Source organism: Passer domesticus, chromosome 25 (genome assembly GCF_036417665.1).
Source record: "Passer domesticus isolate bPasDom1 chromosome 25, bPasDom1.hap1, whole genome shotgun sequence".
NCBI classification, from domain to species: domain Eukaryota; kingdom Metazoa; phylum Chordata; class Aves; order Passeriformes; family Passeridae; genus Passer; species Passer domesticus.
In genome coordinates, this window is record NC_087498.1 from 569740 (window position 1) to 585034 (window position 15295).

General features: G+C 52.4%; 1 protein-coding gene across 1 annotated transcript in view; it reads left to right on the plus strand.

The window, feature by feature from the left end:
- The first annotated feature begins 3246 nt into the window (after positions 1 to 3246).
- Positions 3247 to 15295, plus strand: part of PKP1 (plakophilin 1) — a 48675-nt gene continuing 36626 nt past the window's right edge. Inside the window, exons 1-2 of the mRNA XM_064399143.1 lie at positions 3247 to 3448; positions 11024 to 11124. Coding sequence (XP_064255213.1) covers positions 3247 to 3448; positions 11024 to 11124 — 303 coding nt within the window. The remainder of the gene's footprint in view (positions 3449 to 11023; positions 11125 to 15295) is intronic.

The following is a 15295-nucleotide window of genomic DNA, read 5'->3' on the forward strand; positions in this document are numbered from 1 at the left end:
TGCAGCTGCTCTACTGATGCATCCTTTTGTTTTGGGGAGAAATCAGGGATTTCCTTTCCTTCCAAGCTTCCATGCACACTGGGAGATCTCCGGGGGTGGAGAAGTGTCCCTGCTTTGCCAAGGCACTGCCGGGCTCTGTTGCTTTCTTGTCCTCCCAGAGCACCACCCCAAAATCCTTTCAGTGCCACATGTGTGCAAGGAGTGGAGGGGAGGTTTTGCTCAAGAACAGCCTTGCCGCAAGTCTTAGCAGGCTTCTGCCTGGCTTTCCTCACCGTGGCAGCTGTGTGCTCCCTTCCAGCTGTATCCTGTTACTGCTGGGTCTAAGCTCTCCATCTGCCCCCTTCCTATGGTGCTTTCTGGTCCCACAAAAGAAACACTTCCAAGGCAGTCAGAGTGAAACCAAGGTGTGCAAGTCTGAAGAGCAGGTTCCCGCCTGCAGAACCTTGCCAGGCTCTGGAAAATCTCAGCTGTGCTGGGGCGAGGATGAGTCACTGCTCAGAAAACGGCATTATCCTGGGAAATACAAGAATTCCCAGCATCTGCCCCTCCTGGCGACCACCTGTCCGAAGGAAGGATCAACCCCCCGGTGCTGAAGTAACCCCCAACAGCTGGACTTCCTGACACCCGGGCTGGGGACAATTATTCCCCCCAGCAGAATTCGAGCGCGCCTCAGACACTTGCAGCTCAGGAGCGCCCGACAAGTTTGAACAGGCAACCTGCGCCTCTCTGGGAGCACCAGCGAGCGCTTTGATTGCGATCAGGCAGCTGGCAGGAATCCCAGGAACTCTCACAAAAATGCTTTGAAGAGCCCAGATGCACAGGGCGGGTCCCGGAGTGGGTGCGGAGCGTGAGTCACGGCCTCGCCATGCGCTGCGGGCCGCGCTGGGGCAGCGCCGGGACCCCCGCGCCCCCCGACCACCGCAATGACACTGCTCCATCAGCGCTGCCAGCCCTGCCCATCGCACCCCGCATCGGCACGGGTGCGCGTCCCTTTCAGCCCTGCCCGCTGTGCCCTGAGCTCCAGACGCAAAGGCAGACAGGGAATTCGCTCGGGGCGCTGCTGGATGAAAGCTCCGCTGCTGCTGCGCTGGGCCGGCCGGGGGATGCTCCCGTGCTCCGCTCAGGGACGCCCCCAGCGCGGCACCAGAACGCAGTTTGCACAGAACTGCAATAAAAACCTTCGTTTAAGCATCTTTTGCTCTTCCAGATACGGGTTTGGAATCTGTTGCAGAATCCCGGGAGATTCCCTCCCTTGGGCTAAAGCGTGCGAACTCGCCCCAAGAAACCATTGTTTCCTGAAAGCCTCCCTAAGCTCCCTGTCCGCAGCTCCGCAGCCCAGCTCAGCAATTTGGGCGAGTTATGAAACCGGGAGATGCCGAGCGGGTGACGGGATGCGATAAACACGCGGCTCTCCCGCGGGGACGGGGACAGGGCTGTTCCTCGCCCCGGGCCGAGTGACATTACAGGTTTGCGAGAGCTGGCACTTTGTTGTGCAGGAGCCACCTGACGCTGACAGCCTGTCATTGATTTGCGAAAACATCGCTTGGCATCGATATCGAGCTTTCAGGAGAAACAAGTGGGGCAGGGGAAAACAACAGCCGGGCACTGCCTGTGCCGGAACAGCACGGCCTGATCCCCACCTGGGAAATGCTCAGGAGCAGCAGGAAAGGAGGGCACCCACTCACCCCATCGACTCCATCCACTCATCCCACTGGGCATCACCCACCCCCCTCCAGGCTGGCCTTGCGTGGCCATGGTCTAAAAGTGCTGCTGGTTGGATGATGGAGCAGAGTAAAGCCTCTGCATCCCTTGGTGAGGGGTCAAGAAAGGTGAGGAGAGGGGACCCAAGGCAAATAAATACCCTCCAGGTGCTCTGCTCCTGTGCCATATTGATAAAACCTGGCTTTCTACGCCTGGGTTTCACGGGAGGAGCATCCTGGAGCATGGAAAAGGACAATGCACAAAGCTCATCTTCCCCAGGAGCCCACTCTGTGCTTTCTGATGTTGCTCTTGCTCCTACAAAACATGAAAGGCGGACACAAACCACCAGGGAAACACAAAACCTGATGGATGGCAGTGAAAGCACCAGGTCAGACCCTGGGCTGATTCTTACTGGAGAGAAACTCCACACATCTTTTCTGCCACAGGTGATCCATCTGGCAGCACAAAGGGCTCTGCTCCCCTGAGTGTTGGCACAAGCATGCAGGTCCTGGTCCTGTAGAACCCAGGTAGCCTCCACCCTGGGCATCCCTGCTCATGGGGACTGTTCCTCCTCTCCTGTATCAGCCTCCTGTGGCTTGGCAGGAGCTTTGTCAGCACTTGCTGTGACCTGAAACTGGTCACACCAGCAGCGAGGTGCTCGGTTCTCTGCAAACGAGTTGCTGCAGTGTGGCTTGGCAGAGGGAGAACTCCCTGCTCCCATTCATAGCCTGACGTGTCATTTCTTGCACAGCCATTTTATCTCCTCTTCTTGCTAAATTTCCTCTTTTCCTCCCTGGTACCCCAAGCTGTGTGCAAAGATTGCCTCAACTGTGCCCTGATTTCTCCAAAGGCCTGTTCCTCAGACAAGTGGGACACCCTGTGGGGGGATGTCCCTGACTCTGCAGGCCCCTCATCAGGACCCTCCCCGACCCCTGGAGCCGGAGCTCTGCAGGAATCCTGCATTCCTGGGCTTGCAGGGGTGGATTTGCAACCTGTGCTTGCAGAGCTGGGATCTGAACAGGCGCTGTGAGCAGCGTTGCTGCTGCAGCCTGGGCCATCTCTTGGCACTGGGACCTGGGGTTGGTGCAGTTTGGACTGAGGGAACGCTGGAACCCAAGAGGAGCCGTGTGGGAGATGCTCCGGCCCCCGGGCAGCACCGTTTCCTACCCAGACCCGCAGAGCCTCACCCGACCCCTCGCAGTGGCCATGTCCGTGCCCAGCCCTCGAGCCCCCCGCCCGGCCCGCGGGGCTGGGCAGGGGCCGGGGGCAGGCTCGGGGCCGGGCAGGCCCCGCAGCGGCTCGGGGTGCCGGGGCTGGCGGGGAGGCGTGGGTGTGTGCGGGCAGGGCTGTATATCCAGTCTGGCAGAGGGTGTGACTGCTCACACGCCGGGGAGCCGAGCTGCGAGCAGCAGCCCTGAGACACCCTGGGCCAGGGGACGTATGGCAAGGAGGGGTTCGGGGGACTAAGCCCAGCACAGACCGTGTTCGGTGGCCCCGTGTTGTCCGTGCGAGCCAAGCGCAGCCCCGTGCCCGCGGCCTGCAGCCATGCTCCACTCCCCGTTGAAAACCGCGCTGGCCTACGAGTGCTTCCAGGACCAGGCCAGCTCCACGCTGGCCCTGCCCTCGGACCACAAGCTGAAAACCAAGGGCACGGGCAAGCAGCGCGTCCAGGAGCAGGTGATGATGACGGTCAAGAGGCAGAAGCAAAAGTCGTCGGTGTCGTCAAGCGTGGGCCACTCAAACCGAGGTGAGGTCCCGCAGCGAGGGAGCACTCCGGGGCAGGGCTGTGCTCGGGGTGCTTTGGGGGGGTTTGTGGAGGGGGGACAGATTGCTTTGCTCCTCTCCTGGCTCCCCTCAGGCAGGTGGTGCCAAGATCTCCTGGAAGGGTTTAGGACAAGACACAGATCTGGAAGCATCAACTCCTTCCTGGCTGGAGCTGATCCCTGGGAGTGCTGCTCTGCTCCACATCCCTGAGGCACTTGGACATTTCAGTCTGTGCTATAACCAATTTTTCCCTAGCTCTAAAGCTGGAGTAGCTATCTGGTTTTGCAAATTCCCCACCACCCCCTCCTATGGATGGCAAAGCTGACAGTGCTCCTCCTCCACCCTGCTGTGGGCTGGGGCTGGGGCTTTGCTGCTCTTGAGCACGGGGCAGGGGCAGAGCAGGAGGCTGTGCCCACACACGGCACACAAACCTCGGCTCAGGATTCACCTCTGGAACTCCCAACAAATTTCCCATTTGCAGGCTGAGAAGAGTGGAGTCTCTGGGACCCTGATGGGAGTGGTGGGAAGGAGATGAGTTGGGGGAAGTGTCCCTGGTGTTGGCTGGTGGCGGTGTTTCACTGCCCCCTCCACTTTTCCTGTGTTGGGGTCCAAGCGGCTGCTCCACCTCTGTGCACTGTGTGCCACAGAAACAATCAGCTGAGTCCTGCAGCCAGGTGTCCCACTGGAACCCCCTCCTCTTTGGATCAAGGCTTGGCAAATGGTTCTCTCTGCTATCCTCGTGTCTGGAGAAAGCTGGTCTGGAGGTAAAGCCCAGCATTCCCCAGCTGGAAGCTGAAAACTGAGAGGGTTTGTCACAACCTCTGTGCAAAACCTCCTGGCTCTTGGAGGTGCTTTTTCCAGCAGCCACAGAGCTCTGGCCTGGCTGAGTCCACGAGGGAGAGGAAATCCTGAGGCTTTGGGGGCCATTGGGGTGCTGGAGCTGGGACTGAGCATTCAGCTGAGTCTGGAGTGAGCAGCCTGGAGGGGGTCCTGGGTGAGCTGCGCCAAGTTCCGATACCTCCTTTGGGAGCTGTGCCTTGTCCAGCAGCTCTTCCAAGCTGCATTGTGAGGCTGAATCCTGTGCTGGTGAACTGCCGTGGTCCGGAGACATGTTTAGGGCTGGATTAGCAAGAGAAGCTGGGTGGCTGTAGGCTGCTGGGGGATGTGTGGAGATGTTGCTTCCTCGGGAGCCGTCCCTGCTCTGGGAATTGCAGCTGCTGAAAGAGAGGGAATGGAGCATCTCCAGAACAAGGACGGGTGGGCTCTGCCAGGAACAAATTCCTGCTTCCTCTCTTTTTGTCAACACAGACTCCAACAGGTGAGGGGGGGCCGGGGCAAGGAGAGCTTTCCTCTGCCACCAAAGTGGAGGATGGGAATCTCCTCCCACCTCCGGAGGGTTTATTGCTTAAGGTGTTACAGTGACAGACCTAACAAAATAAAATACACAGCAGGATGAGCTGAGGGGCTCTGGATGGAGAGGGAAGCAGGCAGAGGGATCCACAGGCAGGAAGAAAGGGAGGCAGAGGGGGATTATCCAGCTTGGAGAGGAGCCCAGGTGAAACCTCTGGGAAAGGAAAAAAAAAATAGCACATTCCCAAATTGCCAGTTTCTGCTCAACAAGCTAAACCCCTCCTCCAGACACTTTGGGGAATGTCTGGGAATGGGAATTGCGTGGAGATGTGCAGCTTTGGTTTCTGTGTCCCAGGGAAGCTGAGTCACATCCCACTCCCATGAGCTGCCTCCAAGTACAGGGCCCAGGCCCCCCCTCCCCTCGTTCCCACCAGGGGTGGTTGGCCAGCAAAGATCCTGGGGGCTGATTCATCCCAGTGCATTCCTGGATGGAATCCCAGAAGGGTGAGAAGTTGCTGTTTGTTCCCAGGGCTGTCTCCTGGTTGGTGTTGGAGTGGGTTCAGGCTCAGCTTTCAGGTGTTGGGTTTTACTGCTCTTGCCCAAAGATCAGCTGGGCAGCCCTGATGAGAAAAATTAGTTTTTCATACAAAGAGATCTGTGGATCTGTTTAGCATGGATTCTGCCTGTCCAAACTCTCATCCAACTTCAGCTCCCTTCATCCCCGGGATTTCTCAGAGATGCTCCTTAGAGGCAGCACAAGCTGGGGAATTCCCAAAGCCCCCTGACAAGTGCCTGAGCGCTTTGTTCCCGCTGCTCCCAGACAGTCCTGGAGTGGGGCTGGGCAGCTGTTGGGCCAGGTCCGGGTTTGTTGCTGTGTTTGGAGCTGTGGTTTGGGCTGGAGCTGAAGCAGGGCCCAGAGCTTCCCCCACCCACAAGAACCATGTCCCAGTGCGTGTAGGATGGGGAACATGGACATGGAACCCTCGCGCACACAGCAGGGTGGGGGTGTTGTATCCCACCACTGGAGTTCCTTTGGTTGGGAGCACACACTCCCTCACTATCCCAGTGATTGATGGAACCATAAATGAGTTGGTGATTTGGAGTCCAGCAGGTCAAGGTGTGGTGGCCACTTTGGAGACCTGGTGTCCCCCACGGCAAGGTGGCCAATGTGGCCAAACTGGTGTGCACTGGGGTGGGACAGTGAGCAGAAAACTGCTGCCAGCAGAATACCCCTGAACCCAGTGGGGATTGGCTGCACACAACAGCTACATCTGTTCCCAAGGGTGACTTTGGAGTCTGGGATATGTGGGGTCTGTGGGGGTCTGTCCTCCTTGGGGGTTGGGTCTGTGGGCTCTGCTCTGGGGCTTATCTGTCCTTCTCCCCATGGCAATACCAAACTAGATGCCTCCCCCTGAATTTGTGAGTAATGCACATTTCCAGGGAAAATTAATTTCAGTAGCATGGCAAAGGCCAGGCCAAGCTGAACCAGCTCCTTGTAGCCATCAGCTCTGCTCTACAAAGTCCTCTGGATAAAGGAAAGTTCTGCCAGTGATTTGTCACTGAGGAGACACATCCAAGGAGTGTCAGATTCAACTGTCCTATGGCTGAGCTGACTTTTAGAAGTTTCTGTGCTGGCTGTGGCTAAGAGGAGAGTAATTCCACCAAGGTCTGATGGGACCCCATCTGGCTTTGGTGGGTTTCAACGATGAGATTTGGGGGATAAAATGTCTTTTGAAGACTTCCGTAACTTCCCCCAGTGTGAGATGATTCAGTGAAAGGTTCCACTCTTCCACAAACCTTAGATTATTGGAATACAAAAAAATCCCCATTAGCTCATAGGCCAGAAAGCAGAACTGGAGTTTTGTCATTCCTGCAGGAATCTCCATGTCTGGGATTGCACTGACACTTCTCTCCTAGAAGGGAACCCAGGCTTTGCTTTGTGCCTCCCACAGGCCTCTGCTCTCCCTGTGTTTTTCCTATGTTTAATCATCCTTATTGTTTAAAGCCGTGCATAGTTTATGATTTAACTTGCCTAGCCTGCACTGCCAGTGACTGGTTCTTGTCTTGCCTTTCCCTGCCACAGATTAATATTTATTAACAGACATCCTTTTCCACAATCTCCACGCTGACTCTGTGTGTCCGGCTGGCTTTGGGAAAATGGCACTTGGAACACAGCTCTCCTCCTGACAGCAGTGCCAGCTGTGAGAGAGGAGAGTTGCCTTTGAGGAAGGGAAATAACCCATCAAGAACAGCTACACTGGGTTCGATGGCAGCCTCAGTTTACAGATAACAGGGATGGAGAAGGGGATGAGAGCAGTGGGAGCAGTGTAGGGGGGCTCACAGAGATGCACGGCAAGGACTTGCACTTCTTATCTGCTGTAAGTGAATTTTACCCTCATGAATTGTCCCACTGAAGATAAAAGAGATTTTAAAGTGTCTAAGTTTTAAAGGCGTTGTCATGGGGGAATGATAATTTGGGGAGGGGGAAATCTCAGCAGCCTTCAGGGTTGATTTCTGCCCACATGGTCACTGAGAGGCTGCACCTCATCTGTGTGGTTCTGCCACATATTTCTATCTCTGTCCCAGCTGTTGAGGGTCCTCTGTCATGAGGAAAAGCTGAGGGAGCTGGGAAAGGGATTCAGCCTGGAGAAAAGGAGGCTCAGGGGGGACCTTCTGGCTCTGCACAACTCCTGACAGGAGCGGGGAGCTGCAGGGCAGTTGGGCTCTGCTCCCTGGGAACAGGGACGGGAGGAGAGGGAATGGCCTCACACTGTGCCAGGGGAGGTTCAGGTTGGATATTGGGAAAATTTCTTCATGGAAAGGGTGGTCAGGCCCTGGCACAGCTGCCCAGGGCAGTGGTGGGGTCACCATCCCTGGAAGTGTTCAAAAGATGTTTAGATGTGGCACTTGGGACATGGTTAGTGGTGAATGTGGCAGTGCTGGGGGAATGGTTGGACTCTGATCTTAGAGGACTTTTCCAACCTCAGTGATTCTGTGATTCCTTGGTTCTGTGTTACTGATTCTGTGTGTTTGCCCAAGTGCAGATGGGCCCTAAACAGCTGCTTGGGTAACAGCAACTGGGACACAGACCTGTGGACATAGCCAGAAAAAACACAAGGGGGGCATCTCCTACTAAGAGCATTTCCACCTTGACCCAAATGGTCTTTTGTGATTGCCTGGGTTTATCCCAAATTCCAAGGACCTGTGACCAGGTTGTGTGGTCTTTACTCTTGAGGTGTTTGAAAAGAGGGATCTCCTTCGTGTCCCTGAGGGCTGGGGATACTGGCTGTCAAGCTGGCTGTCAAGATGAGCCAAGCAGAGAAGTGTCCAAACCTGCACAAAGATCAGGTTTTCTTCAGCCACCTCTACCAGAAAATCCCCAGGTTCTTCCTGGCCTCAAGACTGAGCTCTCCAAGAAATAAATCCCAGTTGAGTGGTGGCAGGAGAAACATCTCCAACCAGCAGGGTGACTCCAAAATGCCTTGAATGTTTGAGATTCTGTGTAATTCTGTGTTTATAAGCTCTTATGTACAAGTTCTGGGAGGTGAAGGCAACCCTTCCCTGATGGAGAACATAAACTTGAACCAACTGCTTGATCCCCTGAATTTGGCCACATAGCAGTGAATTTATTGAAGACGGTTACAGATGTGCCTAAACTGACTTATTTTGGATATCTCCTTGCTCTAACCCCAAAGTCTGGAATGCATGACAGGAACAGATCCTGAAAGGAAAAGTGTGGTCCCCAGGCAGGACTGGTCAGAGGGACCTGTAAGTCAGGCACAGAACCCCTTTTTACAGTTGCTCACTCAGGAAAATGCTCCACGTGTTCACACCTGCAGTTACAGAATGTTTACAGAGAACAAGAGGCAGATTTGAAGAAGGAATTCCAAGGAAATTATCATGGAATGGCTTTACCTTCATGCTCAGAATTATGATTATCAAATAACTCTGTGTCATGGGGAATCACCTGGCCCAAACTCACCACTTCCAGCACTGCCTTGCTGCTGCTGAGGCCCAGCACTGATGTCCTGATGTGGAGTTGAAAGGAAATCCCAGGGTGGAGAGGGAGCACAAGGTGAAGGACATGACTGAATCTCACATTGCATTCCCATGACCACTTCTTTGTCTTATCAGCAAGTGCTGTGCAGCTTTATGTGCATGAGGCACTTGGGGCTGGGGAGATCTGGGTGAGGAGCAGTGCCCACCGAGTCTCCAGACTATGGAAAAGGAGCTCCCATGGTTTTCTGCACAGGGGCAGGGCTGGGAGCCGACCTGGCTGTTGCCTGTTCTCCATCCAGGGATGTTTTCCAGGTGCAGTCCTGCTGACAATAGAAAGCAAATCTCATTATTTACACCACATCCACAGGAATCATCTTCCTGAGAAAATGCAAGAATTTTTAGCCACAAACCAAATCACCATAACAGGTTCTGGGTGCCTCAGGCAGGGCAATAAATAAGGTTTATTCCAAGGATCAGTGGCTGGAGGAGACCTGAGTGGCTCCAGGGCCTTTGTGGTCGAGCTTATCCAGTTTATCTCAGAGATGAGTCTTATCAAACAATCACAGAGATTAGGATATTTCTGACATTACCCACCAGTTTAGGTGCATAAGTTAGGACAGGTAAGTCCTGATTTTGTACTTTGTTAGACATTCAGAGCTTCCCCTGGAAGTTAATTGGAGTTTAGGGTTTACACTTCCTCATAACGGGACCTGGGATGCCACAATTATTGAGCACTTCTGAAAATGAAACTAAACTCTTTTGGACCATTCAGAGGGGGTTAAGGGAATTCCATTGTGGAAAGAGAATGATTCACTTCATTTTTCTTGTAGTGATGAACGTGGCATTGAGTAAAATACTTTTAGGAGGGATCCAAAGGTTGCAGTGCCAGACACTACTGGGAGAGCTCTTGGAAGGGCTGGGGTAGGTAAATCCAAACTCTGGTTAAAGCACTGAGAAATAGGTAAAAAGGCTGATGGGTTCCTCCTGATCCGAGATATTTGCATCTTTAAAAAACATATCTGAGATCCAGTCTCATTTATTCCTCTAGCATACCAAAAATTATGATGGAGCTCTATACATTTTCAGGAAAAGAAAGTATAGACACACAAAGTGATCTTTTAGAGACAAGACCGGAATTCAAAGAGTGCAGTAAGGTTTTGTAGTATTTGACTGCTTTAGATCACCAGGTGTGAAATAGACTGGATCATCCTTTATCCATGGTGTTTGTTAGTGACCATTGATTGATTTTAGCAAGCCTTGCTCAGGCTGCTCATGCTGATGGGATTGGTAGGATTCAGACATGGAGTGGACTGGTGAGATGGTCAGGGGTGGGTTTTGCCTTCAGGGAGAGAAATTGTATTTACTACAAGTCTTCTATGGCCAGACGTTCCGGCACATGTTGCATAAAACATCATCAGGTTCCTCTCATATTACAACTAGGAGGCCACCAAGTTGATCAGAGGAAAGGAACTCCTTGCCTGTGAGGAAAGGCTGAGAGAACTGGGATTGTTCAGCCCTAGAGAAGAGAAGCTTTGGGGTGACCTAATTGTGGCCTTCCAGTACCTGAAGGAACTGACAGAAGACATGGAAAGAGATTATTTACAAGGGCCTGGAGGGACAGGACAAGGGGGAATGGCTTCCCACTATCAGAGGGCAGAGCTAGATGGGATATTGGAAAATAATTCCTCCCTGTGAGGGTGGTGAGGCCCTGGCCGAGGGTGCCCAGAGAAGCTGTGGCTGTCCCATCTCTGGAAGTGTCCAAGGCCAGGCTGGATGGAGCTTGAAGCAACCTGGGCTAGTGGAAGGTGTCGCTGCCATGGCAGGGTGGAACTGGATGAGATTTAAGTCCAACCCAAACCATTCTGGGATTCTGGGATTCCATGATGTCAGACACTGTCCCCATTTCTGACCCTTTCTGCTCCTCTGCTTTGGGTTTTATGGCACTTGTTCTTTTGTGCTATAAATGTTGGGGAGGTCTAGGGAGTCTGTGGTGTGAGGGCTAGAGTTCCCAGCAGTGACAAGTGCTCCCCTTGCTGCCTCTATTCCCTATGTTCCTGTTGAGATTTATAATTGTCACTTTTCCATAACTAAACTTGCTGTTAAAAAAAAGCTTTGTGCTCTGAAAGGGACCTGCTGGGAATGCTTTCTCCTGGGAATGCTGTCTCCTAGGAATGCTTTCTCATGCTGACCATGCCTTTTCCATTTGCAGGTTCCATGTACGATGGTTTAGCTGATGGTTATGGCTACGGGACATCCCGGGGCAGCTACTACACCAAAACCCAGACAGGGAACAGCAACTGGGGATACCCGGTAAGACACTCTTTGATCTGGGATTGTGGCATGGTCTGAGGTCACCTGCACAGGAAGAACGTCTCACAGTCACATAGGGAGGTCACAGTACTTCAGAAACTCACCTGAGAGGGATCCTGGCTCTCCTAGAAAGGGATTTAGTGCACTGGAGGAGGAGGATCGAGGGCCTCACAGCTGTTTTATGTGGGGATGTTAGAGTGGACAAGATTTAGTTTGGATTTTTAGGTTGATATCCAATGGCACAAGAGTTTGGAAGCTGCCTGAGGGATCAGGGTTGAGTTCAGACTGTCACAGCTCAGTTCAAGTCTGGCGCACATCCAAGAGTTCCCATCTTTGTTCCTGTGCACCAGAACATGGCTGTGAATGACATGAATATGGCTGGTGGTTCAGGGGATTTGCATTAGAGCTGTGCTGCTGTTCCCAACTTCAGTGCAACTGCAGACCCTTCAGATATTCTCTGTGCTTGCAAAATAGTGGGTCCAGTTCTTCCACACTGATTTCCAAAAAAAAAATTTGCATATTTCCAGAAAAAGCACAGGTGAGATGGTACCTGTCTTTACGCAGTGTGAGGCTGGACATCCCACAGAGCTCCTGGTCCTTGGTGACAGAGCCCTGGTACACAGGGAATCGCTCCAAACCACTCCACAGTCCACTGGGACAACTTGTGCTCATGTTGCCCCTCCATTTCTGTGTTCTGCTGTTCCCTGCTTTTCATCAGCTCTAAAGTAGAAAGGAGCAATTCACATATCTGGGATTTGAATATGAGAAAAGCAAAGGACTCCTTTCAACAACCCTGGGACTGTAAAGCAGCTCCATGTCAGCCATCAAAGGCTTGAACCAGGAAAGGTTTTGGTGGCTCCAAGCACACAGACAGGACTGCAGCTTTTCCTGGTGGTTGCCAGATCCTCTGCTTGTTCAGAGCACCAACATTCCTCAGCTTCAGAAGGATTTACCTGGGTCTTTCCTAATGGCCTTGTTGTAGTATGATGGCTTCAAGGAAGTGTTGTCACTTGCTGAGTTTGCATCACTGGGTGTTCAGTAGGAAAACTGGGAGCACTGGAGTGTCTTTGAAATGTTTATTTCCAGCCTGTCTGTTGGCCCATTTTAGTGTCCTTTGCTGTGCTGGTTAAATCCCAGCCAGGGGGACTCCTGTCCCCAGATGGGAAAAGTGTGTTCAGAGGAGGCACCAAGTAGATTGGGGAGATGGAGAATTCTGCTGGTAGGAAACACTGGGAGGGTTGGGATTGTTCAGCTTGGAGAAGAGAAGCTTTGGGGTGACTGTACTGTGGCCTTGAAGTATCTGAAGGAACTACAGGAAAGATGAAGTGAGATTATTTCAAGGGGGTGGAGGAACAGGACAAGGGGGAATGGCTTTCCACTGACAGAGGGCAGAGTTAGATGGAATTTTCTTCCCTGAGAGGGATAGAAGAAATTCTTTCCTCTGAGGGTGGTGAGGCCCTGGCCCAGGTTGCTCAGAGAAGCTGTGGCTGCCCCTCGATCTCTGGAAGTGTCCAAGGCCAGTCTGGACGGGGCTTGGAGCACCCTGGGCTAGTGGAAGGTGTCCCTGCCTGTGGCAGGGTGGAATGAGATGGGCTTTGAGGACGCTTCCAACCCAAACCTTTCTGGGATTCTGGGATTCTGTAATGGGTCAGAACACAGGTCCATCCATCCATCCATCCATCCATCCATCCATCCATCCATCCATCCATCCATCCATCCAGGTGTCCTCTCTCTGTCCCTAAGTCAGTGGTGGAGCCCTGCAGAGGGTCCAGCCATGGTAACCAGGCAGGGTTTCTGTGGCCACTAGAAAAGCACAGCTGAGGCAGTTCTGAGGCAGAGGTGGAGTACCCGAGCTTCACAACTCAAACAATTGGGATGTTTTGTTTTGATGATATGTTGCTGTTTGCTTATCGTGATTCCTGAATGGAGTTTGCTGTGCTTTGTCCAAGCAAAATTGCTCTGTTTCAACCATTCTAAGGGTTTGTAGATGGGATTTTTTGTTATAGAGGGAGGAAGTCAAGGCCTGGCTCTGCTCATGCTGGTACGGTGCTGCTGCAGCTCCTGCTGCTGGTGTGAGGGTTATTGTTTCCTCATGTTAGTTCCTGCTCTTGTTCCCAATCATTATGGCAGCTGGACAAATGCTGGGTAGGTGGGAATGGTGGGAATGCCCCTGGCTGCGGGGGCTTTCAGTCAGCAGTGTTGGTGTTCTGGGGAACAGCTGGAAGGTGGTGATGAACGTGATGAAGTTCAGGACCCCCATTAGACACCAGAGTACCACGGACACAACAGTTCAGTCCTTCAGGCTCACTGGGGATTTAGGCACCTCTGTCTGTTCTCTGAGATACCACTCTGCACTTACTGAGGGAAGGTCTTTCTCCAAATTTAAGCATCATGCAAGTCTTTAATTCTAAATATTTTTGATAAAGGTCTTCAGGATCTGGGTTACTTTAGCAAAAAGGACTGGGACCTGTGAAGGATTCACAGTAAACTTTGTCTTACCTGAGTCTATCTGAGAATCAGCCATTTAGTCCTGACAAGTTGTCTGACTCCTCCCCTGGCCAGCAAAGGCAGAGGTAGGGGCAGTGATTCACCTCCTCTACCTGGGAGATCTGTCGGGTCAGGATGAATCAGGCCCCTGGATCCCTATCTCCTGCCACTGGAGCTGGATGGAGCAGGGAGATGAGTGCACAGGAAGATGACTGCACTCAAAGGCAAGCAGTCCCAGGTGCCACTGGCACTTTAGAACACATAACCTCAAGCCTAAATCTGCTTAAGAAGCTCAACAGACACCAGACTCACCAACCACACTGAGCAGCCTCCTCCATTCTGCTTTTTCCAGACAGCATTAAAGGTTCCACAAATCCGCCACCAGCCTCCAGCTTGGGATAACTTCAGCTTTTGTCTACAGACCTGTTTGGGGTCTGTGCAGGTTCTGGGCTTCCTAAGAAATGTTTCCTGTTTGTAATACCTGGGTTGTAAAACGTGAAACCAAAGATAAAACAAATGTATTTTTGAAGGCAAAATGGCTGGACTTATTTCCAGCTGGAGCTGGTGCTGTGAATGTGTCTGAAAAGTGGCAAAGTCCTTTGAGACAGGCACAGGCAAACTCAGATACTCCAGGGAAGTGGCCCAGTGTAATGCTGAGGGGAATGACTGACTCCCAGTCCCCCTGTAGTTAAAAAGGTGCAGCGGGAAATCCATTTCCAGGGTGTTGCTCCACAGCACCTGCACCTGAGACGCTGCTCTTGGAATGCTCTAATCTAAGGTACTGCCTCAGATGGTGACACTAAAGGTGTTCTGTCCCACCCACAGCTCTCAAAAGCTGCCATCCCTGACTTCCTCCTTTTGTCTTGCTTTGTGTCTTCCTGGAAATGTCAAACTTTTTGCTTCTGTGTTTTCTTTTGTTGTTCAATCTTGTGAGACTGATGTTCAGATATTAGAGTAAGAGGAATGATGGATCTGGAGGAAGAGCTCTTTCTGGATCAGTCAGTTTGGAACAGGCTGCCCAGGGCAGTGGTGGAGTCCCTAGCCCTAGTAGTGTTCAACAACTTTTGGATATGGCTCTTGAGGATATGGTTTAGGGTCAACGTGGCAGTGTAAGGTTAGTGATTGAACTCTGATCTTAGAGGACTTTTCTAATTTAATGATTCCATAATTCTTTGTTTCTAAGACTTTGGCTTAAACTCTCCGATTCACCCATTATTACAAATTACATTATTTTCTGTTGCCCTTGTGGGCTGCCTCATTTGCAGCATCGCTGTCCCCGGGGAGCACCTTCTGACTGCCAGTGCAAGGAACACGGAGCCAGTGAGGCCTCTCCAGGAGGCACTTGGAGGGCAGTGGGTTTGCTCCTGGCTGCAGCATTTCCTTGGCTCGTATGTCAGGGGCTGGCACAGCTCTCAAGGATTCAGCCTTTGGGAATTGCTTTGCTCAGATACCACACTGGGATGCAGTAATGGGAGGATCTGTGACTGCAAACCCCTCTGTGTCAGGGTGATACCTCAGCCCAGGTGCTGTGGAGTCTTAGAGGTGTTTGTCACCCTACTGCCACTGTGAGCTGTGAGTGGCCAGCAGTTCCCACAGCCCTCCAGCCTCAGGAACTGTGTCCTGGTGTGAGCAACACCTCAGGTGCCACAGGAGGGCCAGTGGTGACCACAATTTACACAGAAAA